Genomic DNA, 27,192 nt, shown 5'->3' on the forward strand with positions numbered 1-27,192 from the left:
CACGGTGAAATTCTCAAACACTTAAAGATTTTCGAGCTGGTTCTTCCGGGTTACTGATTGTTCCTTGCTCCACGTGCTCTTTTAGGTTTGTCAAAACCATGGTTTTAGTAGGAGACATAAAATAGAACACACTTCATTCACTTGCAACTTTTAAGCTTAAGGAAGTCCGCTCCTGACTGGATCTGTAAGAACAAAATGCATGTAGTTAAGAAAGGGTCCAATCCTGAACCAAAATCAAGATCCAATCCGGCACGTTTATCGTAGAAACGACCATAGTCCAATCCTGCACATAAGCATATGTTCAAGTCAAGATATTTATTTAAACCAAGGCGATTTAAGGGACAAATCGCATACACTGGTTCAAGTTTTCATCAAAAGATATGTGCAGAGTCTATTTTACCGAAATTATCTTTCTTAAAATGCATGAAAATATGATTAGAAACATCTTCACCCGCTTCAAATTCTATATATCGAGGCAACATCGTAAACTTCGATCAATGAATTTACAGTTGTATGTGTACATGAGTAAGAATTCCAACAACCAATCAACTTAATGATGCCTCCCTGGCCAGACAGTGCTTTAAATTCATAAATTCGTCGTCTAATAAGTCGGTGAAATGAAGATTTTTAAGAGCCTACCATTGTTTAGAACTGCCGACTGCCATCTTGTTTTGTTCAATCCTGCACACGATCATGACAGTGAAGATGGCAGATAAAAAACTGGCCGTGTTGTTTTGTTTCCATCTTTTCTTACTGGTTCGAAATAGTGAACCCATGTTTCGTCACCAGTAACGTTTGCAAATTGTCTTTGATTGAATTTGGGAAACATTTTGAGCCATTGCTTAGCAGTTTGTACTCGTACCCGTTTTTGGTTCTGTCAATATATGCGGTATCCATCTGGCAGAAATCTTTCATACTTTCAAAATACGCTTCAAAATGAAAGACATCCACGGAATGCACGATTTCGAACACACGTGTGTGTGTGTGTATGAAATGCACCCGCGATAGCGATATGCCAACAGCTTTGGCAATATCACGAATCGTGTATCTGCCATCACTTTCAATTATTTCCCTGACTTTTGAGACATTTGCCTTGCCTGTTACAGTCACAGGTCGGCCAGATTTTGATGCATCTTTGACGGACTCTTTGCCAGTCAGAAATTTCTTTCTCCACCTACGAACTGTCTCACAAGATACCTTATCAGACCCATAAACTTCCCCCAACTCAGTAAAAATCTGCAATACCGAATGACCGAGTTTTGTGCGAACTTTTATATAAGCTCTAATTTCTTCAATATTCTCAACCCGTTTCCGAACCATTTTTACAACAGTGGTCAACGACTGCCGCTATTGAAAATGACTATAAGTTTAAAACTATGTGGAGCTGAAGGCTGTGTTTATACTATTGGAAAGTTATTGAATAGAGCTATTCAAGAGTATCATCATCCATGAAATCGTGCAAAGCCTTATCGTGCTGTCGTACAATACACACTACATATCAGACATTGAACAACCTTCATATACATGTACTATATATACAAACACACACACACAAACATATATATATATATATATATATATATATATATATATATATATATATATATATATGTGTGTGTGTGTGTGTGTGTGTGTGTGTGTTTGTATGAAAATCACACTTTGTAGATAGAAATATAAAAAAGAAGTCCCTGTCATATCACACATCCTTCACAAACAGTGGGGGTTTCCTGCCCACAGAATCTTATAGTCGAATCAAAGTTTATATAAAAAACATTACGTAACACTGCTTTTATTGTGCATGTATTTGAATAAGCAATAAACGAAAATTAACTGCAGGGTTTAGAAATGTACAGGAACTTTGTGGAACCCAGGCATATAAGAATGAGACATTTGTTTCTATTTTACTTGTACAAGATATAGGGACCATGGAGATTGCACACATTAGATGGTTGACGACATTTGTGTTCATTCTATACCTTATTTTACCTTTCCAAAGCATGGCAGGTAAGACTTTCGTATCACTCCATGACTGATTCTTAACAATAGAGGATTGTTCGGAAATTATTGAGACATTGTTCTATTCATTGACAAAAGAATAATGGAAAAGCAGTAAAATATTGTATTATATACAAGTATGAATTTCCAAGACATTGCAATTTGATTAATCTGTCATAGTGCTTATCTGAAATATAATATGTCAGCGCAACTGGATCACCCAATCGGAATTCCTCGAATGTCTCGCGCAATAGACATAGATGTTCGAGGAGTTCCGATTGCTGGATCACCTCAGCGATGTAATCATGACGTTCTATTGACGTCACTGAACGATACTAGAAATGACACATAGTTACTACATTTTGAAGCATACTCGGTGTAACTAACGACTTCCAATTATCGCCAGTTAGAGGTCCCATAGTCAGGTATTCTATTGCGATTTTGAGTGCTTTCGCAACACCTCTCACAGCTTGATGAGTAAAATCATTTAATTGATTGATTTTATATCTAACGCCCCACTCGAGACTTTTTCACTCATATGGAGACTTCACCATTGCTGGTGAAGGGCTGGAAAATATGATCGGCGCCTACGGCCTTTGAGCAGGGAGGGGTCTTTATCGTGCTACACCTGCTGTGAGAGGGGACCCCAGTTTTTGCGTTCTGATCCGAAGGACCGCCCCATTTAGTCGCCTCTTATGACAATTAGTGAGTTGTATAGAGAACTAAACATTCTTTCGTCGGACTTCTTCTTCCGGTACGCCTAATCTGGGTCATGCCATAACATCGTTAAACTACTGCTCTAGACGATTGCATATCCCAGTCAATTCCAAATAAAATTACGCCAGAGAGCCTTCCATATCTACCTAATGTATGAATATTTTATCTAACATCGATAATAACAGCAAAGTAATAATCAACATCCCATATTTCTATACAAATATTCGCTATTCCACTATCACCTACATATGGTGCTCATGCCTTTCAATTAATTTTAATATGTGATGGCATGTTCTTCGTAGGTTAAATTTTTCAGCTTAACAAAACGTTGATGTAACAGAGGGTTAAAAGTTTCAATGAAAATCAGCATTTCGCAAATTCCATAATTTAAACAATGTTTTATTCATTAGTAAGTGAATGGGATTTGGCAGCAGGCATAGCCAATTTCAGCCCCCTTTCTTCGCCAATTCTATGGTGGTTATAATGACCCAATTTGCAAATATAGCCTGTTACTAGACCGATTAGTGTCATGACGTCATAGCAATTGTTTAGAAGTTCTTTACATACATATTTTTGCTATGGATTACTTCGTTTATCTGAGCAAGACAGATGGCTGATGGTGGGTGTTTTAAGAAAGCAAAATTAAGAGCAGGGCAAAACGGACCTCTAGACACTGGGATCAGGTGCCTAGGAAGAATAAGTATCCCCTGTTGACCGCTCACACTCGCCTGATCCAGGTAAACGAAGTAATCTGTAGTTATCAAAATCAGTATGTAAAGAACGGCACAAGAATTATTATGAAATATGCCAGACAGTATTTGACCTAACGATAGGTTGTATTTGCAAATAAGATCATTGTAGCGACCATGAATATTGCTTCAATGGTGTCTATCACTAGATGAATACGCTGGTTTTGAGATACGTCTCAGTTATTTCCCTTTGGAGAATTCTCGTACATAGTAAGTCGCGAAACAATTTGTTTACATGCGGGAGTGGGACAAATGTTGATCACTGCATATGTAAATGTAATCAATAAGTTTCCCATATTTTGTTTCATCTCTCGAATTCGACTGGTACACAAACCAAGTAAGTGATAGATATTCAGGGAGTAATTAAATACAAGGAAATTATATCATATCACGTTATTTCGTTGGTCGAAGGTATCATATCCAGGATATTACTTGCAAACATGACATTGTTTTTTATGTTTTCATTATAGTAAAATATTTCTTTCGATAGTATTTTGTATTTCCTACATTGACATATTTAAAGTGAAGTCGTTTTAATACATTTAATCATCTTCCTCACCAACTGTAGATCCACTTTGTTCCAATTAGGCATTCAAAGTTCCACTAAATGTACCTTCTACAAAAAAGAGTTATAATTTCGAAACTGGCGTATTTACACTGTACTTTCATTGTTGAAGAACATAAACTGACAAACATCAACAAAGTGTTGATTCCATTTGGAATAATCAATAGTTTTTTTTTTGGCTTAATTTTTAGAGTAAATTTGTCGTTCAATTTTTTTTTAAAGAAAAGCAGTACACATATGTCCAAGTGAACAAAACATGGGAGGAAACGATCAAGTTCTGTCAACTGCATGATGCGAAGCTGTCTGACTTTGGTGAAGATGATATAAGTTCTATACAAACCTGTAAACAAAACATACAAGAAGTATGGACTAGTTACTACATAGAAGCGACACCTTACTTGTCGCTGATTGGTGAGTTCACTCCTTTCTTGTCTCTGATTGGCGAATTCACACCTTACTTGTCTCTGATTGGTGAGTTCACACCTTACTTGTCTCTGATTGGTTAGTTCACTCCTTACTTGTCGCTGATTGGTGAGTTCACTCCTTTCTTGTCTCTGATTGGTGAGTTCACTCCTTACTTGTCTCTGATTGGCGAGTTCACTCCTTTCTTGTCTCTGATTGGCGAGTTCATTCCTTACTTGTCTCTGATTGGTGAGTTCACTCCTTACTTGTCTTTGATTGGCGAGTTCACTCCTTATTTGTCTCTGATTGGTGAGGTCACTCCTTACTTGTCTCTGATTGGTGAGGTCACTCCTTACTTGTCTCTGATTGGTGAGTTCACTCCTTACTTGTCGCTGATTGGTGAGTTCACTCCTTACTTGTCTCTGATTGGTGAGGTCACTCCTTACTTGTCTCTGATTGGTGAGGTCACTCCTTACTTGTCTCTGATTGGTGAGGTCACTCCTTACTTGTCTCTGATTGGTGAGTTCACTCCTTACTTGTCTCTGATTGGTGAGGTCACTCCTTACTTGTCTCTGATTGGTGAGGTCACTCCTTACTTGTCTCTGATTGGTGAGGTCACTCCTTACTTGTCTCTGATTGGTGAGTTCACTCCTTACTTGTCTCTGATTGGTGAGGTCACTCCTTACTTGTCTCTGATTGGTGAGGTCACTCCTTACTTGTCTCTGATTGGTGAGTTCACTCCTTACTTGTCGCTGATTGGTGAGGTCACTCCTTACTTGTCTCTGATTGGTGAGGTCACTCCTTACTTGTCTCTGATTGGTGAGGTCACTCCTTATTTGTCTCTGATTGGCGAATTCACACCTTACTTGTCTCTGATTGGTGAGTTTACTCCTTGTTTGTCTCTGATTGGTGAGTTCACTCCTTACTTGTCTCTGATTGGTGAGTTCATTCCTTACTTGTCTCTGATTGGTGAGTTCATAACGTACACAACAATGTATGTCTATTTCAACAACTATTCCGATACTTGATTGATGTGTTTATTTCTAATCACGGAGTATGTTTTTCCTCTCTATTGAAAGGCATAATGGTAGTTTTTTCTATCAAAAATAAATATGTCTTCTCTTCGTTCTCTAGGTTGCTTCAGAATCAAACACAGCTTGGCATTTTCGAGTTTGCAGAGGACATCGGTGTTGGATTGCCAATATTCGTGTTCCAATTCAACTGAATTTGCTATTAAGGTAACAAGAGAAATAAAACGTAAACAAAACTTACATGGAGGTGTTTTTCAACCTTAATCATTTTTTCATCTCATTAGATATCAATTAAAAAAATATCCCTACCTTCTTTCAGTTTTTGAAATGATGGTATGGGCCAATTTACACAACAAAGTCCATCCGGATTAACTAGCATTAAAGTGGTTTGATTCACAATGAATTACATGTATGTTAAAAGACTTCTGTACTGAGTAATGTCAAAGTGCTTGGGCTTGGGTAACATTAAGACCCCGTAATTATGAAAGGCGATGATCACAGTGATGTAACGTAAATACAAATAGAAAAGTTACCTTTCTACGTTCGTGACGCCTATCGCATTTGCAGCCAAATAATAAACAGCACATTGGTAAAATCATCCCATTTCAGAGTTTTAGGAATTCCTATCATCATTCTCAAAAATTAGATGTGCTTGCATTTTTATATGAAACTGTAGATCACGGAAACACATGAGTTTTTCCTGATTAACGGTTTAACATTTTAAAAGATATAATGGGGTATGGAGAACTTGCATGAAAGGAGACTATATTTTCAATGGAACCGACGGCGTAGCAAAAATATCACTTCATTTCGAAATTTGAGAAAGTAGCACTGACTTTTGTTTCCAATAGATCTAAATCACATTTAAAAAATGGAATTTCAAAAGAGTGGGAATAAGTAATAGGCGTGTATGAGCAAGGTACTTTGATCTTGTTATCTTTTAAATGCCCTGCCCTTAGCCTTTTCATAATGAAAAAATTGAGAACAGTATTGTTTGTAATCAGTTAATGTAAGGCCGCCTTCTTTGGCGGATACATTATTTTGGCATGACTTTCAAATATTCAACAAAATAAAACTTGCGAAATTTAACTACATCCACATACCTATACATTATAACATTATAAAAATAAATGAAAATAAATTTTATTCACCAAAATTGACAGTATACTTTGTAGACCCAAATCTGCGATTTACACAGGTATGTTTCCCTTAAAAAAATAAAGCCTGGTACTATAATTTGTGTCTAGACTTTATTGCCATGGTGTATATAATAAAATATACATGGAGACCGGAATAGCTTAATTACAAACGTCACCTGAACACGATTTATACCTTGTTACTATCTTTTCAAATTCGACTTGAAAACAAACAACAGTACGTACAGTCCCGTGAGGATCGGGGTTAGAATAGGTGCTCAGTATCCCTTACTTGTCGTAAGAGGCGACTAAATGGGGCGGTCCTTCAGATGAGACCACAAAAACCGAGGCCCCGTGTCACAGCAGATGTGGCACGATAAAGATGCCTCCCTGCTCAAAGGGGTGACCGCCCAGTTTTCCGACGGTCCGGTAGTCCGATAGTCCGACGGTCCGATAGTCCGACACTCCGATAGTCCGACGGTCCGGTAGTCCGACGGTCCGATAGTCCGACGGTCCGATAGTCCGACACTCCGATAGTCCGACGGTACGGTAGTCCGACGGTCCGATAGTCCGAAACTCCGATAATTTGTGGCCACATATAAGAGATCGCTATGTAATAGGCAGCAAAAAACAGGATTAAGTGCCGTGTGCCAGAGCGATTTTTTACGTCACAAGAGCAAAACATCGCACAGTGGGAAAACTTTGAACGGGTTCGACCTACATCGGGTACCTCAAAAATGCAAAACGAAACGAAATCTACCGAAACGTAACCCACCGAAACGAGACGAAACAGATTGTATAACCGAACTCTATTAATTATAATAATTAAAAATGGTGTATAACCGAACTCTATTAATTATAATATTAAAAATGGTATCTTAAGCCCCTGTTAAAGTTACCACATATAAATAAAATTCGCCTCCCCATTGTGGTAAGCTTTCGGCTTGACAGATACAAAGTTTTAAAAGTTGGAAGAGGGTGAGTAAGCACAAAGTTCATATCCGAAGTTGATTGAATACCCTGTGCAATTAGTTTCGGATCCATAAATTTCAGAACAGAGGGTTACAGTTCGGCATAAATACACGTTTCAGTATTTTTTGCTCTATAGACAAATCTATATATACATGTGGGTATTGTGTATTTGTATGTAGTATATCAAACGGTGGATTCTGAGTATGTCTTCCCGTTCTCTTTGTAATTTCTGCTTCCCTTGTTCATAAGCCTTTTGAGTTTACAAAATGCTGACCTCCTCCTGCTATTATTGCATAAAAAATTCTGTTTTCCGTCCCGTTTTCAATTCCCCGTCCTAGCAACAAAACAAATGTATAGAGTTATATTAAGACTCACTACTTTTAATAACACATGTATATATGTTTTACCGAATTGCATTCATATAATATGGTATATTATCTAACTTTTTCCATTATTGAAAGTACTCGCATCTCAGCAGTTAGAGATAAAATAAAAGGTTAAGAGCTCTTCCTGCTTTCAAATTTCTCAGACACCAGCTTCTTAAAACAATGTATCTATACCCAAAGGCGGACCCAACGCCATCGACCCCACACCTTGTTTAGTGTGTTTCGCCAGACCTTTGAGACTGTAACTTTCCGTTCTGAAATTTATTGATCTGAAACTAATTGCACATGTTATTTAATCAACTTCGGATATGTTCATTTTGCTTACCACCTCCCCCTTTCCAGCTTTTAAAACTGTGTATCAGTCAAGCTGAAAGCCTACATCAAAGGGGAAGCGAATTTTATTTATATGTGGTAATTTTCACAGGGGCCTAAGATACCATTTCTAATCAAAGAGTTCGGTTATACAATCTGTTTCGTTTCATTTCGGTGGGTTTTCGTTTCGGTTCGCACTTTACAGGTACCCACCTACATCTACATGTATATATTTCGGTATCGTCGGAAGCCCACGGTTGATTACGCTTCGTTCCTTTCTCCATCACCCGTGGGTTCATTCATTCCTACTCGCTGTGTGTGTGTCTGTATGTATGTCTGTCTGTCTGTATGTATGTATGCTGAATTTAAGGAACATTTTCATCGTGTCTTTATAGAGATCTATGTAGATACATGTAGGTATACATATATATATATATATAGATATATATATAGGCTTGTAGGGAGGGCTGCCAGCGGATACTCGTCAGGGACGTAGCAACAGAGGGGGGGGGGGGCTGATCCTTTCCTCCCTTTTTAAAAATTTTCCCTTCTCGTCTTTTTTACATGTGAAAACTCTTTTTGGTTCGGCTGCCCCCCCCCCCCCCCCAATCCTTTCTGGCTGGCCCCCAGCTTTCCCCTTTCAAAAACGATGCCACGCGCCTGCTCGTGTCCCCATAACACTTTCAAAAGTAGGGAGTGGCGACAAGAGTATGTATGTGCCCCCTCCTTACACTTCTGGGACCCCCAACGAGATCCTCATCTTTATATCAAATGTTGTTTGATAACATCCTCCCCTTAATTCTAGTGCAAGAAATTTCTGTTCAAAAATTGTTATTTGCTATAAAGAAAGGTATACCATAAAATTGGTATAAAATTCGGATATACAGATTTGCGTTGAAAAAGTTAGATAGGCTCTGATTGGCGCATAATTGCATTATTGTCATCCCATACAAAAATTGATTTCCTTATTGATTGTGTTATACCCCGTTATACAGAAAATTTTCATTTAATAAACTTTTGCCCGTGGATGGGGGGGGGGGGACTTGAGGCCTACTTCAAACTTTTAAGACTGAGTAGGGTGTAGGGATTCCTACCATTTTGAGCTTGTTATTTCAGGGGTTGGGGTGATTATGTAGGTTACCGTCGCCATCTTCATGACGTTTATGTGGAAAATTTTGGAATTGGATCCCATTTTAGCATGTGCCCCAATCTAAGTTTTGCGCTCTCCTACCAACACTTTACGGTATTTGACTACGGCATTGGCGTTGCCTTATAGCTAATAACAAATTCGTCCGAACAAATTGCTAATTCGTCCGAAAAAATAGCTAATTCGTCCGAACGAATTACTAATTTGTCCAAACAAATAGCTAATTCGTCCGGACAAATTGCTAATTTGTCCGAACGATTTTCTATTTCGTCCGAACAAATCGGTAATTCGTCCGAACTACTAATTTGTCCGAACGAATTACTAATATGTCCGAACAAATAGCTAATTCGTCGGAACAAATTGCTAATTTGTCCGAACAAATAGCTAATTCGTCCGAACAAATTGCTAATTTGTCCGAACGATTTTCTATTTCGTCCGAACAAATACATGTAGCTAATTCGTCCGAACGAATAATATATTTATATATGGCCTTTCTACGCCGCCGTAAGTTCACACTTGAATGATTTTGGTCAGAAATTGATTGTCTGATTTATAATCCTGGTAATTTCCTTAAAATAATGCCTGACATGAATAAATTTTAACTTTATTAATTCACATTTTTGGTGATGGTCAACATGTCGGACTATCGGAATATTGAACCGTCGGACTATCGGACCGTCGGACTACCGGCCCGTCGGACTATCGGACCGACGGACTACCGGCCCGTCGGAATACTGGGCTTGAACCGCTCAAAGGCCGTAAGCGCCTAGCATAAGCCTAAATTTTGCAGCCCTTCACCGGCAATGGTGACGTCTCCATATGAGTGGAAAATTATCGAGCGGGACGTTAAACAATACACAATCAATCGAAAATAAACTATTTAAATAGACGATACCAACACCATGGCTATTGCGTGCCACAGAAATTTACATGTTCTCAATCAAATGAATAGTTGTTTACGTACCGGTAAAATCGTTTGCTCTTTGAGGAATTCCTGGGAATTTAGCAGTACATGTATGCTTAATAGCCAAACGATGTTTAGTGATGCCCTGACATGAACATAATTTTTTGATCATCAAAACCAGCCTCGCTCATGGTCATGGCTGTTGCCCTAAATAACTAGGTTATCATCACCATCAAGTAAATAGGCCTACAGCTCTACCTCCATTTCTTCGCTTCCAATGTCAAAGTAACCGTACGTGTTTGACATATTAGTTTGAGTTACAGGCGGGATATTTAAAGTAAAACAATTGAACAGTATAGTTTGTATTAATTGATGAAATTCTTGTCTGTTTACAAAACCAACGCGATATAAATATTCTGATGCGTGGATTTATGTTTTTTTTTCTGTTATGATGTGAAACCAGGTGAAAGTAGTACAATTGACCAAAATACTTTTGAAGCGATGATTGTATTCATACGCAAGAAAGTCTGATCACATGACTAACTTCATGTCATCAAAAACTGAATGTCAATTCTCACTAGTATCGTCATATGAGCAAACACAGTGCCAAATGTAAATATTCAGTTTCAATTGTTGGAAATCTTTCTCCGTGTTTTTTACTGCTACTTAGCAGCCCATGATTGATTGATTGATTGTGTCTTGTTTAATGTTCCTCTTGAGATTTTTTTTTATTGATATGGATACGTCACCAATACCGGTGAAGAGCTTCAAATTTAGGCCTATGCTCGGCGCTTACTACTAATGAGCAGTGAGGGTTCTTTAGCGTGCCACACCTACAGATGTACTGTGACACGGGTCATCCGTTTTTAAGGTCATCTCCGAGGACCCGTGACATTCACACTTGATGCCGAGGGTTTGGTGATGGAACTGTCACTACCTGTTTTAACGACTTACATGTAGGTCTGTCGCAGCTGGGATTCGAACCCTGATCTTCCGCATGCGGGGAGAACGCTTTGCCTCTAAACCACCGCAGCGGTCCGCTACTTTGAAACCAGAAGGGATATCAGGGGTGGATCCAGAAACTGCGGTTAGTGGGGACTTTATGAGACATCGGGATCTGAGGCTCCCCGTGTGTCCGGGGCAAAACCCTGGTGGGGGTCAGAGGGCGAAGCCTTCGGGAGCTCCTGAATTTTACAGATTTTATAGGGCTTGAAATATGTCTCCTATATATATAGGCCTATATATATATATATATATATATATATATATTTACTATTTTCTGTCATTTTTACTATTAAAGGTGAAATTAATAACATTTTAAGAGTAATTTATTTTTCCGAGTGGAAGAAATTATTGCTTCTTTTATCGTTTACATTTTTCTAAACAAGAGATCACTATTTACCTTGTATTTGAAAATTTTATTGGGGGGGGGGGGACGACTGCACCATCTTTAAATCTACAACTGGAAATACCTGGTCTGTTACTATATCAACCGTGTATAAAGACAAATGGCTATCACTGACGGTGTATGAAATATATGTGGTCTGCACGTGATCGATGTAAACCAATGATTATTCTACAAATACAGGAACGAAGACACCGTTAACATTGGAAAATGCATCTTCACAAGACAAGTCAAGGGTTATTTATCAATCGGAACTCCTCGAATGTCTCGCGCACTCGACATAGATCTCGGATGTAATACGATGGCATCAATGAATGAATTTGATGCATTGCCATCTGGCAATGCATCAAATTCACTAATGGATGCCATCGCATTGCCAACTGGCAATGCATCAAATTCACTCATGGATGCCATCGTATTACATCCGAGATCTATGTCGAGTGCGCGAGACATTCGAGGAGTTCCGATTGGGTTACTTATGCCTCCTATGAGAAGAAACCGTCCAAGCAGTAACAAATAACCCAATACTCTAATGCAGTTTTGTCGAATATGTCATTTATTGAATGACATAAGGTAAATTGTTAAGTAAAATGTATAACACCTGAATAAACAATACCTGCTGAAACATGTACATAGGTGTCAGGTAGAGTGTGCCCCCCCCCCCTTTGAGACTGACTAGAAAAATACATGTAGTGAAAGTACAATTACAAGTTTTAGAGTACATGGAACATGCATACACTATATACATAAATGAGTTAATCCTTGGAGGCGTCCAAAAATTTGAGCCTTGCAAGATACCACCAGATTAGATTGCAACTAAAACAAAATCAAACCTGCAAACCTTGATAGTAACAATATGCAACTCTATATAAAAGAAACAGTATTGACAAAGGGTGGATGGTGGGTTTTATTTTCACAGCACAATAACAGGCTTTAGAAAGTTTGGAAAAGGACGCTTTGTAAAAGCGCGCTATCTAAACAAAGAATTTGATTGACTCAAAATTCCGTTATTATCCGACGGTGTAAAAATTTACAAATTTCTCAAAGCGGCATAAATTAAATTATCTGTTGATAATATTGTTTTATGCCTCCTATGAAAAGACACCGTCCAAGCAGTAACAAATAACCCAACACTGTAATGCAGTTTTGTCGAATATGTCAAGGGTTGTTGATTCGTCATTTCGCACTAACCCTTGACACCAGTGACTATAAAAAATTTGGGCTCGTTCTGATTGTTTCCACAAAAGAGTGGGACCAGTGAAAATGCAGTTCTATTTATAACAACGCAATGTGAGATATTCAAATAAAAACTCGTGTATTGATACCTACAGTTATGGCTATTTCAATCATTTAAGCAACATTGTCTTAAGCAAAAAGGTTTCCAAACTTGATCTACTATCAATAAACGTAATTAGTGGTGTAAATATTACAATTGCGCGTGTTTATCAATACAGCAGTATGAGATCTGTCATTTGTATCCATGTACAGCATAACAAGATGTGATTTCATTGGATGTTTTATTTATAGTGGGTTGCGTAATGGTCTAATGAGCCCAACTTTTTGATAGCGACTGATGTCAAGAATTAGTGCGAGGTAACAAATCAATAACATTATTTTGACTTGTGAAGATGTGGAAAATGAAGTAAGCTTTTTTTCCGCCGTTTGTTACTGCCTTGCTTGAATAATTGACATTTTTCTTATACAGTGTAACAGACTACTTCTTATGGTTTGAAAAAGTGCAAAAATATTATATAAATGCCGGATTTGATATTCATTTACAACTACTATATACACACGGGGTTTGATAATTGTATATCTTGTAAGTACATAATAAGTAATGATCATGATTATGAAAGCACAGAGAAACTGAAATATCATACGATCACTAATTATTTCGAGCTCCACCTGAAAACGTCAGAATGCATCGTATTATGCCATATATGCGTGAAATAAAACTTCAAAAACATATTTAAATATAGATACTATAACATGAAGGCTTTCTGTGCAAAATCTCTTCAAAAACCAATGTATTCAAATCGGCCCAAAATGGACACAGGAACGTCAAATTACAGGCAGGTAGAGCCTCTACATCCTAACCCACATCACATGCACACTTGGAGTATATTAAGTCGACCCAGTTCGAGTCGTGCTGTTTTCATTTGATCCTTGATGAGCTAATCCAGATGATGTTAATTCGGATTAATTCAACTCAATGTGAACTGGTGTTTAATTGTAGGGTAGTGAGTGTGCTTGTCTGGATGATACGGCCAGCATAGAGGAATCGGTCGATGCCAGTTTGTGTGATGTCACGTGCGAAGATACCTTAGAACTGCGGAGGGAAAAACGTCAGCAATGTGTATTCTGTCGGTAAACATTTCATGTTCTTTGCAAAAATACATTTTAGTTTCTAAATTTGATAAAGAAATCATCCAAAATTGTATATAAAAATTCAGAGAGTATAGGTTAATAGCAACATCTGAAAGGTTGTACCACACCTAGAGGCTAAGCACAGCTATTTATCTGTATATTACTCCGTATACCTGATAAAGATATAGGGCTCAGGCGGGTGTGACCGGTCGGCTGGGGATGCTTACTCTTCCTAGGTAGCTGATTCCACCTCTGGTGTGTTCAGGGGTCCGTGTTTGGCTAACTCTCTATTTTGTATTAATTATAGGCATTATGATATTGATCACTGTTCGATATCTTCGCGTTTTCCTCTTCGTCTGATAGCCACGGTTGATTACATTTCTTTCCTCCCTCAATGAAGCGTAATTAACCGTGTGTATCCAACGAAACTTTCTCATTACAAAGTTAGAATCTTAAACTGTTAACTGTAGAGGACGTTCCAATGACAAATATTCATAAGAATTTGACCCTATTCTTGTCATATTCACATGCCCTGACCTAAATGACTAAAATCTTAATGCACATTTACATTATAAAATCAGTGATGTAGAAAAATAGTTCTGCTACGTCGTAGAATATAAGAGTAATTAAAATTGTCAGACAGATGGATAACAGCAGTAGAACCGAGCCGTCTTTGGAATATGTGTATGAAAGAGAGAATAGAAGTTACTTAGTCACTCATTAGAAAAGTACAGGTGAATTGCAGCATCTCAAGTTAGTTTATCGGTAATTGAATGTATCTATATACAGGTATTATTCGTGTATGTTTCATGTTACAATAGTATGAAAACGAAGGACGTGAACTTGATATTTTCTCCAGCTTTTATGTGGTTTGATTTTGGTCTGACCGGTCAACAGGGGATGTTTACTCCTACTAGACACCTGGTCCCACTTCTGGTATGCCCAGGGTTCCGTGTTTGCCCTACTCTGAATTTTGTATTCTTTATAGAAGTTATGAGATTGATCAGTTTGTTATCTTCACTTTTTTATGCACAGGAATTCGTTGTTTTTACAAATTCTAGCGTTTGTTTGTTTTTCATGTTAGTCTATTTTTTGTGAGCGGATTTCGTATTTTTCATTTGATTGCAAATAAAACAACAAATGCTGCTTTCTTTTTAGTCGGGAAAGAATTTTTCACAAACAGAAAAATCACGAAGAGCAAGGACTTCACCTCTTGTATGTCCTATCAGTGTAGCAATCACACATACCAGTACAACGAGATGAATTGTGGTAATGAAAGAGTTACCCAAGCATCCTGCAGTAAGTAAGATACCGTTAAATGGAAGCTTTGCCTCGTTTCTTAATTTATGTTTCCTTTGCTATAAATGCTTCCTCGATCTTCTAAATTAAATGTATCTATTTTGTCAGGTATTGATTCGTTTGTTTATTGTTTTTTTAAATAAGACAATCGTTTTGTTATGAATTTCATGCACACACAATATATAGGTAAATGCTGGTATGATTCCAGTATTACCGTACAACTTGGCCTCTCTGAACAAACAACTAACAAAAAATATCACCATGGCCGCCGAGTCATCAAATTGGACGAACACTGCATTCTCATCCTGTATATTTACTTAACAACACGTATTTAGAGATAGGCAAATAAACTCTGCTTGGCTCAATTTGATTGACACGTTTGTTTTGTGACGTATTGTGCAACCATTTAAATTCAGCGAATCGGTGGTTCAGAGCGATGTCGGTATCTACAATCTGAGATGACGTCAGTTTAAAATAAAAACATTCAATATTATATTTGACGACTTTTTAATTTAGTGTAATTTTTAATCAACTTTACATTTGCAAAAATCCACTGCAAAACATTTACAGTGTGTTCTCTGAACTCGTGAAGATTATGTTTAGCTCTTTGGAATTTTTTCCTCTCTCTTCATATTTTCAGGTAGTTTTTTCTCCTGCACCTTTGAGCCTGGAGATCCGTGTTTTCTGATTCAAGCTGAGAACAACGATTTCAATTGGACAATAACAAAAGTATTTTGATAAAATGAAACTTAATAGAATGATCAGTCTCTTTTTAACAGTTTTAATGACGTAAACACCGCTCATCTCACTTTTAAGATTTATCTGATGTTTTGACGTTTATGCTGTAAAGTTTGAAGAGGTTTAATGAAAGCAGCATAAGTTTTTACACTCTCAAACGATTTATGTATAATAAAAAAAAAAAAAAAAAAAAAAAAAAAAAAAAAAAAGAGAGAGAAAAAGAATGCAACTTAGAAAGAAGAAAATGAACTAATGTTATTTGGAAGTAAACCTGATAATGATAATAATTATAAAAAGATGGATGCGATTTGTTTAGAAATGAAATACGTTTTTGCAAAAAGAAATGATATGAAGTTGTTCGGAAATAAACAGTGAGAAAAGACATATATAAAAAGGAGCATTTAAAAAAAAGAGAAAGAAACATCATTTGGAAATATATTTACATTTTCAATAATTCACCAATAGAAATAATTGCCCTTTTCTCATGCATGTGAACGGTGGGCGTGTGAATATTGAAGAATTATGAACCGATTATTTAAACGGCCGGGAATATTGTTACACCAGAAATAAAAGTAAATATATAAAAATATATTTCATTTTTTAAATATAGCTACAGACACCCCCCCTCCACCCCCGAAAGTCGATCGATAGATGCTAGGTATATACCGAAAGAAATACAAAACGGAAATCGGAGGAAATAACTTTAAATAACATGTAAACAGCATATAAACAGCAAATCAAAGCTATATGTTTTAAATATAACTTTTGATAGACTTTATTTCATAGAATTTTACTCGATGCCAACAGATTTAACTTGCGATAGCTCGCAAACACTGACCATGATGTAAGATAGGTGTATTTAGCGCTTATTCAAACCGAGTGTAACTTTCGAAATACAAAATAAAATGTAAGGTCACATTATTTACAAAAGAAGTACAATGTATCAAATTTTATGAATATATTAAATAATTACAAATGCCTAAAATCGTAATATTTCCATTTCTTATTCATAGTTTTACATACTTCAATCTTTCATATACATGTAACATTTAAATTCACCCATGCAGTCAAAAGATTATAAAGGAAACACGGTATTTTATAATGTAACGAGTATAACAACATCCTAAGATCTATCTTAAGATTTCTTGAAGTTAACATAGTTTTATGAAACGGTACTGTCGTATCTTATGATTGTCCTAAGTCAGATCTTAAGACACTCTTACGATCTATCTTATGACAGATCTTAAGATAGTTTTGTGAAACATGTCCAGGTCAAGAACGGGTTGAAATTCGTAAAAAGTGTACACTTAGAATGAAGACAGGTGCCCGTGATTTTGACACTTTTTTATCAATAGAAAATAAGCCCACAGCTACTTCAATCATGAATGTGAATAATCATGATACCATATTTATGACAAATTAAAACATTATGTGCTTATACTTTGTACAGGATTGTAAAACTAGAGTGTGGTTTCAAGTCTATGATAATCCGAAGTATAAACAAAATACCTCTGACGTTAATCAAACTGATGCTTAATTACGGTGTATGAAATCAAAAATTAAGAAAGAACGATGAATGAAAGGATAAGACGAAGATATATAGAAAATTGTTATCAGGTACCGATTTCAGACATTTAATAGGCTCATCTTTTCTCACTACAGGAGAAAACGCCCAATGGTCCAGACTCCGCCTATGAGGGATTGTACTTCGCATTTGTTAATGACAGCGATAGCGGGCTCAAGCTAGGAAATACAGCATCGCTTGTTTCAAATATTGATTTCTTTGGTAAGCCATTGAATTGGTCACCTGTAAAATCCTTTCACAAGCTGTAAAGTATTAATGCTCACTTTTCAGCAGACCAACCTAGATCAATTTTTTGCATTTCCATGTCCACTTGTGAATTTTGAAAATAAAATAAAATGCATAATAAAATATATAATATTGATATAAAATCTTCCTCTATTATCTAAAAGGCATTTGTCATGTAAAGTCATTTAATTTCGTGGGACATTTTTTTTTGTGGTATGAGAAAAACCTCATTTTGTAGACTAGGGGCTGCTATTCTTGATTATAATTTAATTAGTTCCACTTGTAAATTAATTATCGTACCGCATACTATACCTTGAAACTGTGTGCTCAGGGTGTAGCTTTTTAAGATAATACTATGAAAATGTGAAAATAACGAACAGTGATAGAGACTTGGGCAAACACGGACCCCTGGATATACCAGAGGTGGGATCAGATGCCTAGGAGGAGTAAGCATCCCCTGTCGACCGGTCACACCCGCCGTGAGCCCTATATCTATAGGAGGAGTAAGCATGTCCTGTCGACCGGCCACACCCGCTATACATTGAAATCGTGTGCACATGGTATTGTTTTTTTTATATTTTTTTTATTTACTCTTTTTTTTTTTTTTTTTTTTTTTTTTACAGATATTGAAGACAGCACTTAGTGTTTACGGTTTCGATTCTCTCACCGAAACATCAGCACTGGCGCAAATATGAAAATTTACACCATGAACACGAGGGACAGGTCTGTTTTGATGTACAACCGGACTTTCTCTGGTGAAGAATATGTAGAGTGGAAGTATGACGAGATTGATATCAAACTCCGCAGAAACGACAGAGTGAGTTCCATTGACGTAAAAAACCCATGAATAGCAGTGTAGTTTTTTGTTCGTATAATCGACATTACTGCACAAGCTCTATCTTTGCCGACTTAAAATGCAACCCCCTCCCAATACGACCATAAGCGCCGAGCATAGGCCGAAATTTTGCAGCCCTTCACCTGCAGTGGTTACGTCTCCATATGAGTGAAATGTTCTCAAGAGGGACGTTAAACAATATACAACCACCCCCCCCCCCCAGTACGTGTATGTTTACTCATAATTTGATTCAATTACACATTAATAAATCTTTGAATTTTCAATGAGTTTAAACTCGAGTGCAAATATACCTGTAAAATTAATCGATTGTGTCAAAGTCTCGACGGCCAATTAATACAGAAGAGTTAATCAATAAACAAATCATCGTGCATATGATAAACAAATGATCATCGTGCATATGATAAACAAATGATCATCGTGCATATGATAAACAAATGATCATCGTGCATATGAAAGGTGAAATGTCAATCATCATCGTCCCCTTTGAAATTTCCGCCAAATTCAACTTCAACTTGCTATGCTGGCACGGATACTTTCCATTTCCCCTTAATACATAAGCTGACATTCCGGTATATAATCAATAAATGTACTGATTTCTGTTTCAGATTTTCTTTCAATTTACCCGAGGTACTACAGTGTCGAACTTCGCGCTAGATGACGTATCTCTAACAAAAGGAACATGTGGTAAGATTCATATGTTTATTTGATAATTAACCATTTGCTTTCTTTTTCAAAGGAGTTATGCAAGGACCCCATTTACCAAGACAAGTAGACCAAACTGTCATATGGTCGTGGTTTGGTTGTTTGTTTTACTTTCACCAGCATTGGTGGCGTCTCCATATGAGGGAAAAATTCTCGAGAGAGACGTGAAACAATATTAAAATCAACGTTCCGTCAATTTTTTAAAAACTCATATTGAGACGTCATTAGCTGCAGCTGACATCCTATTTCCTGTTAGCCCCCCTCCCTGTTATCGGTCAGAATAAAATCAATAACACAATCTAAATGTTTAACAATTTATTCACAAAAATATATAGACCATGGACTAGTAAAGATAACGGGACACCCTCCTCCCTAGGGATTTTTGCAAATATGTATGTTTTGAAAGTACATAGCCATATCAATGAAAAATACTAACTTATATTAATCAAAATCTAGAAAACAGAGAGTTCGTTATTTATTCCCTGCTTAATTCACACACCTGGACAAGCCTACTTATAGTGTCCCCGGAAGTATGAAATACACAAATCTGTTCAGTTCAGTCCCCAGCAATGTAATTCTGCATGTGCTTCTAACCACAAAACCTAGAGTCTATTATTCTAACCAGTTAGTTCTGTTCTAGAAAATGTAAAGCAAGTTACTATTGAACGCGTCCCGTGGGGATCCGGGTTAGAATAGGTCCTCGGTACCCCTTGCTTGTCGTAAGGGGCGACTAAATGGGGATGGTTCTTCGGATGAGACCACAAAAACCGAAGCCCCGTGTCACAGCCAGTGTGGCACGATAAAATCCCTTTCGGCTCAAAGGTCGTAAGCGCCGAGCATAGGTCTAAATTTTGCAGCCCTTCACCGGCAATGGTGAAGTCTCCATGTGAGTGAAAAATTCTCGAGTGGGACGTTTAAACAATTTACAACCAACCAACTATTGAACGCTCTCAAACATTCTGGAAAATTAACCATTCATGCATATTTTAGAAGTCCAAATGAGTCTGACGTGTTTTATACCTATTGTTAGGCCGGTTTTACACACTGATTTTGACTGCAGATTACACCGTTCACCTGATCAAGACATAGGGCTCACGACGACTGTGACCGGTCGACAGGGGGTGCTTACTCTTAGACACCTGATCCCACCTCTGGTGTTTCCAGGGATCTGTTATGCCCTACTCTTAAATTTGAATTTTATAGGAGTTATGAAATTCAGCACTGCTCGTTATCTTCACTTTTTCATTTTCATATCATACCTTACAAGAATCTTGATAATTTCAAAGTACTATACATTATGTATCAGAAGTCATTTCATTAACAAAACCTGATTGCTAATTTTGGGATTTGTATGGTGGGATATATTCATACATTATTGTTCTCATTCCTATATATATCCTGATGAATACAATGTATTTTACATGAAAACATGAAAACTTTTAAGAGTCTCATCTCTGCAAGACGAGATTCTTAAATTGAGCGCCAAAGTGTAATACCCGAATCCCTCGCTTTATTTTGCATTGATTAAGAATCAACCAGAGGAAAAGAACATTTATTATTTATTATTTCTCTAATATCGTTTTAGAGACGACATCCACACAGGATCTCTACATGAAAGGGGAAGTAAAATGTGGTTTTGAAGGAAACCAGGATGTATGTTTTGATCAGGACAAGAGCGACAACTTTGACTGGGAAATCACCAGAGTAAAAACGAGTCTCTATTTTCAGATGGCAATGATATATGTTGGTGATGGAAAAATATATTGATAATAAATGTCAAATTAATGATCGGTTACTACATTGGATTAATTTGATGCTGTGATCACAGACTGTCCAAGCTCTTTATTTTATAAATCACAGCATTATATAATGTACAGCATTCGTGAATTTACGCATGGAGATTGGGCTGAACGTCAACAACTGCTTATAGCGAATTCATAGTGTAAATCTCAACATCTGTAGGATTAATGAAAAAAAGTCGTTTTATACCCCACAGAATGAAATTGCAACAATTTATACTGCTTATAGCGAATTCATAGTGCAAATCTTGACATCTGTAGGATCAATGTAAATAAATGTTTTATACCCCACAGAATGGAAGAACACCAAGATACCCAAGCACAGGACCAGAGAATAACATCGAGGGGAATTACTTCACTTTTATTGACGTCATAGACAGACAAAAAGGACATAGAGCCGTCCTGATTTCAAAGTTTGAGTTAAACAGTAGGGGGATATTTATATATTTCAAAGTTTGTGTAAAATATTAGGAAAATATCTATATATTTCAAAGTTTGAGTTAAATAATAGGAAAATATTTATATACATTGTATTTCAAAGTTTGGGCTAAATAGTAGGAAAGTATCTATATATTTCAAAGTTTGAATTAAATAATAGGGAAATATTTATATACATTGCATTTCAAAGTTTGAGTTAAATAGTAGAAAAATATTTATATATTTCAAAGTTTGGGATAAATAGTAGGATAATATTTATATATTTCAAAGTTTGGGCTAAATAATAGGAAAATATATATTTCAAAGTTTGTGTTAAATAGTAGAAAAATATTTATTATATATTTCAAAGTTTGGGCTAAAAAATAGGAAAATATTTATATATTTCAAAGTTTGTGTTAAATAGTAGGAAACTATTTCTATATTTCAAAGTTTGAGTTAAATAGTAGGAAAAGATTTATATATTTCGAAGTTTGACTTAAATAGTAAGAAAAGATCTATATATTTCAAAGTTGATTTTTTTTTATATATATTTCAAAGTTTGGGCTAAATAGTAGGAAAATATTTATATATTTGACTCCACTTTTTTGACACACTGTTTCCCCCTATAATAGCTCTAAAACTTCATTGTTATTTCGGATTTCAAACATTTCGGTTGAGCATCACTGAAGAGACATTATTTGTCGAAATGCGCATCTGGTGCATCAAAATTGGTACCGTATAAGTTTTATATTATGACCCCTGGGTTGAGGCCTCTGCTGGTGGACTGCTAGTCCCCGAGGGTCTCTACAGCCCAGTAGTTAAGTACTTCGTTACTAGCTTGAAAATACGGATGTATATTTAATTGCTGTTATAAAATTTAGAAATTCATTTCCAAATTAAGGATTATCTCCCTCACGCATAGCTCTTATCCTTAGACGAATTTGACGCCACTTTTAAATAGGTAAATAGTATAAATAATATATTTCAAAGTTTGAGTTAAATAGTAAGAAAATATTTATATATTTCAAAGTTTGAGTTAAATAACATGAAACCGTTTAAATATTTCAAATACATATAGAATTTATTTAAGGATTAAATTTTTCTAGTTTACATGCTATTGTATCTGTGATTTTTTCTATATTTCAGGGGTTGTTGCTAAATTTCTTTTATCAATGAAAATGACATCAACACTAACAATATCAATGTACATGTAAGCAAGTAAAAGTTTAAGTATTCTGTAATGAGAGATTGTTTTCATATGTCAACATAATATTGAGTAGCAGGTTTGGTAGATACATAAACGCATCTAAATTTTAATATAAAAATGTCTGAAATGAACAAGTACGTTTATATTTTCAGATGTCAAGATAACATTCAGTTGTATGTTTGGTAGATACATAAACGTATTTAAAGTTTAATGTTTGAAATGAACAAGTACGTTTATTTTTTAGATGTCAACATAACATTCAGTATGTACTACAATATGAATGGTAGACACGTGAATACGCTGAGAGTTTACCTGAAGAAAACGAAAACTGCTGAAAAAACAGAGATTATCAAGGAATCTGGAAATCAAGGAAGATCTTGGATGTTTTTTAATCGTACTGTAGTTCTAGACGGAAAAACAAGGGTAATTTCCATTATTTTGTTTTCTTTCGTTCCAGATAGATACATTGTACATATATTGAGTCTACACAAAGATACCTATCCCTTAACAATCGCAAAGTTGGTAATATCGAAGTAATCATAAAGGTGATCTACACTGACATTAAATACCTGTTATGGTAGGTATCTGGTGACATTACTTATCTATAAAGGTAAGAATATCACAAATGGTGTATTCAAAAAGGTAGATGTCAAATAACATGGATTAACAATTGAATATGCAGCCCATTTGTATTCAGTGATGTACATAAACAACACTCAACATCCATGGACAATGGCATCGAGTTTGGATACAGATACGATGTCAAATTAATTTGTAAAGGACTCAAATATGGAGTCAAAATATCCGGAACGACCTGTCTTTTCCTCAGGATGTTAGAATATTTACATAGGAATGAAAACTGAATTACGATGTCAAATTAATTTGTAAAGCACTCAAAATATGGAGTCAAAATATCCGGAACGACCTGTCTTTTCCTCAGGATGTTAGAATATTTACATAGGAATGAAAACTGAATTTATGGAAAAAATGCAAACTGGCACTAAACTACAAAGGCAGATAAATGAAGAGAACGTCTACATATTGAATAATGGAGCAATAATCAAACGTCAGTTGTCAACGAGAGACATTCATATCAGTTGTGTCATAGATCTTTTTCACTATGTATATGGTCATACACACGCACGCACGCACGCACGCACGCACGCACGCACGCACGCACACACACACACACACACACACACACACACACACACACACACACACACACACACACACACACACACACACACATGAAGATATAGAACATTGATTAATGAAAGGTGAAGATAACGAACAGTGATCAATCTCATAACTCATATAAGCAATACAAAATATATAGTTGGGCAAACACGGACCCCTGGACACACCAGAGGTGGGCTAAGGTGCCTAGGAGGAGTAAACATCCCTTGTCGACCGGTCATACCCTAACAAATACAAAATTAAGAGTTGGGCAAACAGAGATTCCTGGATACGCGTTAGCATCTCCTGTTCACCGGTCACACCCGCTGTGAGCTGTACATCTTGATCAGATCAACAGAGTAATTCGTAGTCAAAATAAATATGTAATGAACGGCCTAACAATTGGTATGAAACATGTCGAACAACATTCAACCTCATCATAGGTTGTATTCGTAAATTAGATCGTTATAACGACTATAACATTTTTGAAAGGCTGCTTTAAACGAGACTGCTGAAACTCCGGTAACATCAACTTATTTGTCAGTAGTCTGTCTCTATTACAAAATGAGCATACGCAGAACAAGCTCTTGCGTATCGAATTAGTTGAGAGATATAAATACTATATACCGGTGATAGTGAAATATTATTACCTAAATATGGGAAGTTTACGATGAAGAATCTGAAGTCATGCCGTTTATCATAAAGTTGAGTTCTTAGTTTGCCTTTAATGTTTAATGAAGTATTTAAGTACGAAGCAGACGTGAACGACTCTGTGGTTTCTTTTATTTCGAGTTCAGTGAATATACAGTATTGAATCAACGTATGAATGAAAACGAGTTTTGTCAATAGATAATATCGTCGTTATATTTAAATGTTGAGTTGAAGGCCATAGCAATCAATTTTCTTCTTCTCATATAGAAGCTTTTGAATAAATTCTGCCTCACAAGAAGATAAGAACACCTTAGCTAATAAAGAAGCACTATTACGCCCATGGGAAATCCAATAGACTATTGGAAGACCTGATCACGAAAACCTCGTAAATATTTCGACGATCTAATTGTTTGTGTCATTTTAATGCTTTATACTCATTTGCTACAATGTATCTATCAATTTTGCAGCTTTATATATCGGCCACCGTTGGAAATGGATCTTTTGGAAATATTGCCATAGATGATATCAGAATCAAAATAAATCGACCAGGTATATCTTATATTCTAACACTTGTTAACTTATAATTTCCCTATCAACAATTATACTGCATACCCAATTTGTGTGTGTTTGAGTTCACGGAACTTCCGATTGTATCACTTCACGGGCTTATAGACCCTGCCAATTTGGGAATGCAATGAAATGCAGGAAGCTGATTGAAAGATGATACCAGATAGCTTTGGGATGGATTAAACCTTTTAGGTTTTCTTTTTACAAGATTTTGTTCATACCAAAAGTTCGATCCCTCTCCTGCACAAAAAATCCTAGATCCGTGCATGCAATTATTATGTTATAATAGATATAAGTATGATTATTTTTACTGTAGCAAGCTATAATTAAATGCTAAGAGACAGTGTAATCTAACTGGCATTAACTTTGTCGGATAGGTATGCTGTTCCGTTCCTTGAACAGGAGAAATAGTTGTCAACAAAAAAGGCGCGAATATTTATTAGCTAGTCACCAGAATGCAATTTGAATGATCATGCTATAATATTAAGATGAAACAAAAGTATACAATGTATATTAGCACATTCCTGTACAAAATATAAAACAACAATGCATCTTTCCTCTAAATGATGAGGTTTTAGAGAAAGTTTACTGGCTATATATACTGTATTAGGAAACTAACAGATCCCCCCTGGCGTATTGTTTTTTTTTTAATTCATAGATATTTCATACATGTACATGTAATAGGGTTATGCAGCTGTAGAGCCTATATAAACATTTTCCTGTGTCCAGTGGTCTATGTTTGCTCTGTTTTAGATTTTGTAGTCTTTATAGGGGTTTGCAATATTCATCTTTTTCATAAATTTAATAGACCCGTGGTACATCAAACGTTTATATAGTCTGAACTTACTTCTGAAATTATTTTCTAGAACTGAAATATAACTGGATGGATTTGAATAAGAGATGTCAGGACATGCTGGGTGGCTATCCCGTAAATCATAAACAATTAGCAAATATGCATTGCCTTTCTCCGGGCCCAGAAAGGTGGACAAGTATTATACGGCCCCAGAGGAGAAGCACGGCAACAGAGGGTAGGTACTGAGAGAGAGAGAGAGAGAGAGAGAGAGAGAGAGAGAGAGAGAGAGAGAGAATGGTAATATTGGCGTCTTTCTCGTTAAGGAACATATTTTCTGCTTTGGTTTGCTTTATCATGTAATATTTTACATACCAGGAAAGTTTGCCATTCACACGTTCATTTTAAGGGAGGAGCGTTAACATCAAATAACAATTATGATTTGAAGATGTATGAAATTTAAAATTACTCCGTAGCTTCTAGGAATTTACAAATTTAATCCTGTAAAGATTAATCAAGAAATTATGTTAATGAAATCTACATTTCGATTTGATTTATATTTAGTTGTCCAACACTATCCAACTGTCGTAAAGCTGTTCCAGGGTCGAGTAGACCCGTATAGTTTTGTCTGGGACACGTTTAACACTTCGGTATCTAGGCCTTTTGTTTGTGAAAAGGGTAAGTTTTTGAATGATATAGTATCTCTGATTGTTCATAATGCAAATTTTTCTTTAAAGTTTCTTTCCACTTTTGATATCTATAATTGAAATGATGAACTTAAGTGGCATTTTTTATAGAATTGTGTTTCTTCATGGTTTCTTTTGTTTCATTTTGCATTTTTCTTAATAGTTACATTTGTTTCATTTTTGCTTCCTTTTGCATCTTTATCATTAATATTGATTTATCATCTGATGCTTCAACATATGTTGATGTTTAGATGTCATTTTGGATAGGTTATTTTACATCTTGTATTTTTTTTTTTAATAAATGCCTTGAGTAGCTAAATATCATTTACGGAATTTAGAAAACAGGTTTATTAACAAAATTTAAATATCGCATGAACATGCAATAAACGGAGTAATCCGTAGT

General features: G+C 36.1%; 2 protein-coding genes across 5 annotated transcripts in view; one reads left to right on the top strand and one right to left on the bottom strand.

Annotated features, from left to right (window-relative positions):
* The first annotated feature begins 1,779 nt into the window (after positions 1 to 1,779).
* The window catches only part of LOC125666678 (uncharacterized), a 34,413-nt gene continuing 9,000 nt past the window's right edge, over positions 1,780 to 27,192 (top strand). The window contains exons 1-16 of one of the 4 annotated variants that reach the window (XM_056151781.1): positions 1,780 to 2,004; positions 4,249 to 4,437; positions 5,563 to 5,666; positions 11,277 to 11,403; positions 13,958 to 14,088; positions 15,247 to 15,387; positions 16,028 to 16,116; positions 17,788 to 17,911; positions 18,559 to 18,752; positions 19,397 to 19,475; positions 21,079 to 21,197; positions 21,587 to 21,719; positions 23,161 to 23,339; positions 25,214 to 25,295; positions 26,180 to 26,341; positions 26,668 to 26,781. In XM_056151781.1, the coding sequence (XP_056007756.1) occupies positions 18,627 to 18,752; positions 19,397 to 19,475; positions 21,079 to 21,197; positions 21,587 to 21,719; positions 23,161 to 23,339; positions 25,214 to 25,295; positions 26,180 to 26,341; positions 26,668 to 26,781 (994 nt within the window). In that variant the 5' untranslated portion in view covers positions 1,780 to 2,004; positions 4,249 to 4,437; positions 5,563 to 5,666; ... (4 more) ...; positions 17,788 to 17,911; positions 18,559 to 18,626. The remainder of the gene's footprint in view (positions 2,005 to 4,248; positions 4,438 to 5,562; positions 5,667 to 11,276; positions 11,404 to 13,957; positions 14,089 to 15,246; positions 15,388 to 16,027; positions 16,117 to 17,787; positions 17,912 to 18,558; positions 18,753 to 19,396; positions 19,476 to 21,078; positions 21,198 to 21,586; positions 21,720 to 23,160; positions 23,340 to 25,213; positions 25,296 to 26,179; positions 26,342 to 26,667; positions 26,782 to 27,192) is intronic. The other 3 variants (XM_056151779.1, XM_056151780.1, XM_056151783.1) reach the window with 3 other exon arrangements.
* LOC130051103 (myosin-4-like) lies at positions 4,307 to 5,727 on the bottom strand. Its single transcript, XM_056152453.1, has 3 exons — positions 5,701 to 5,727; positions 4,425 to 5,390; positions 4,307 to 4,366 (listed from the first exon to the last, which is right to left on the bottom strand). Exons 1-3 carry the CDS (start codon positions 5,725 to 5,727, stop codon positions 4,307 to 4,309), a joined length of 1,053 nt encoding a protein of 350 aa, XP_056008428.1.

Source organism: Ostrea edulis, chromosome 10 (assembly GCF_947568905.1).
Source record: "Ostrea edulis chromosome 10, xbOstEdul1.1, whole genome shotgun sequence".
NCBI lineage: Eukaryota > Metazoa > Mollusca > Bivalvia > Ostreida > Ostreidae > Ostrea > Ostrea edulis.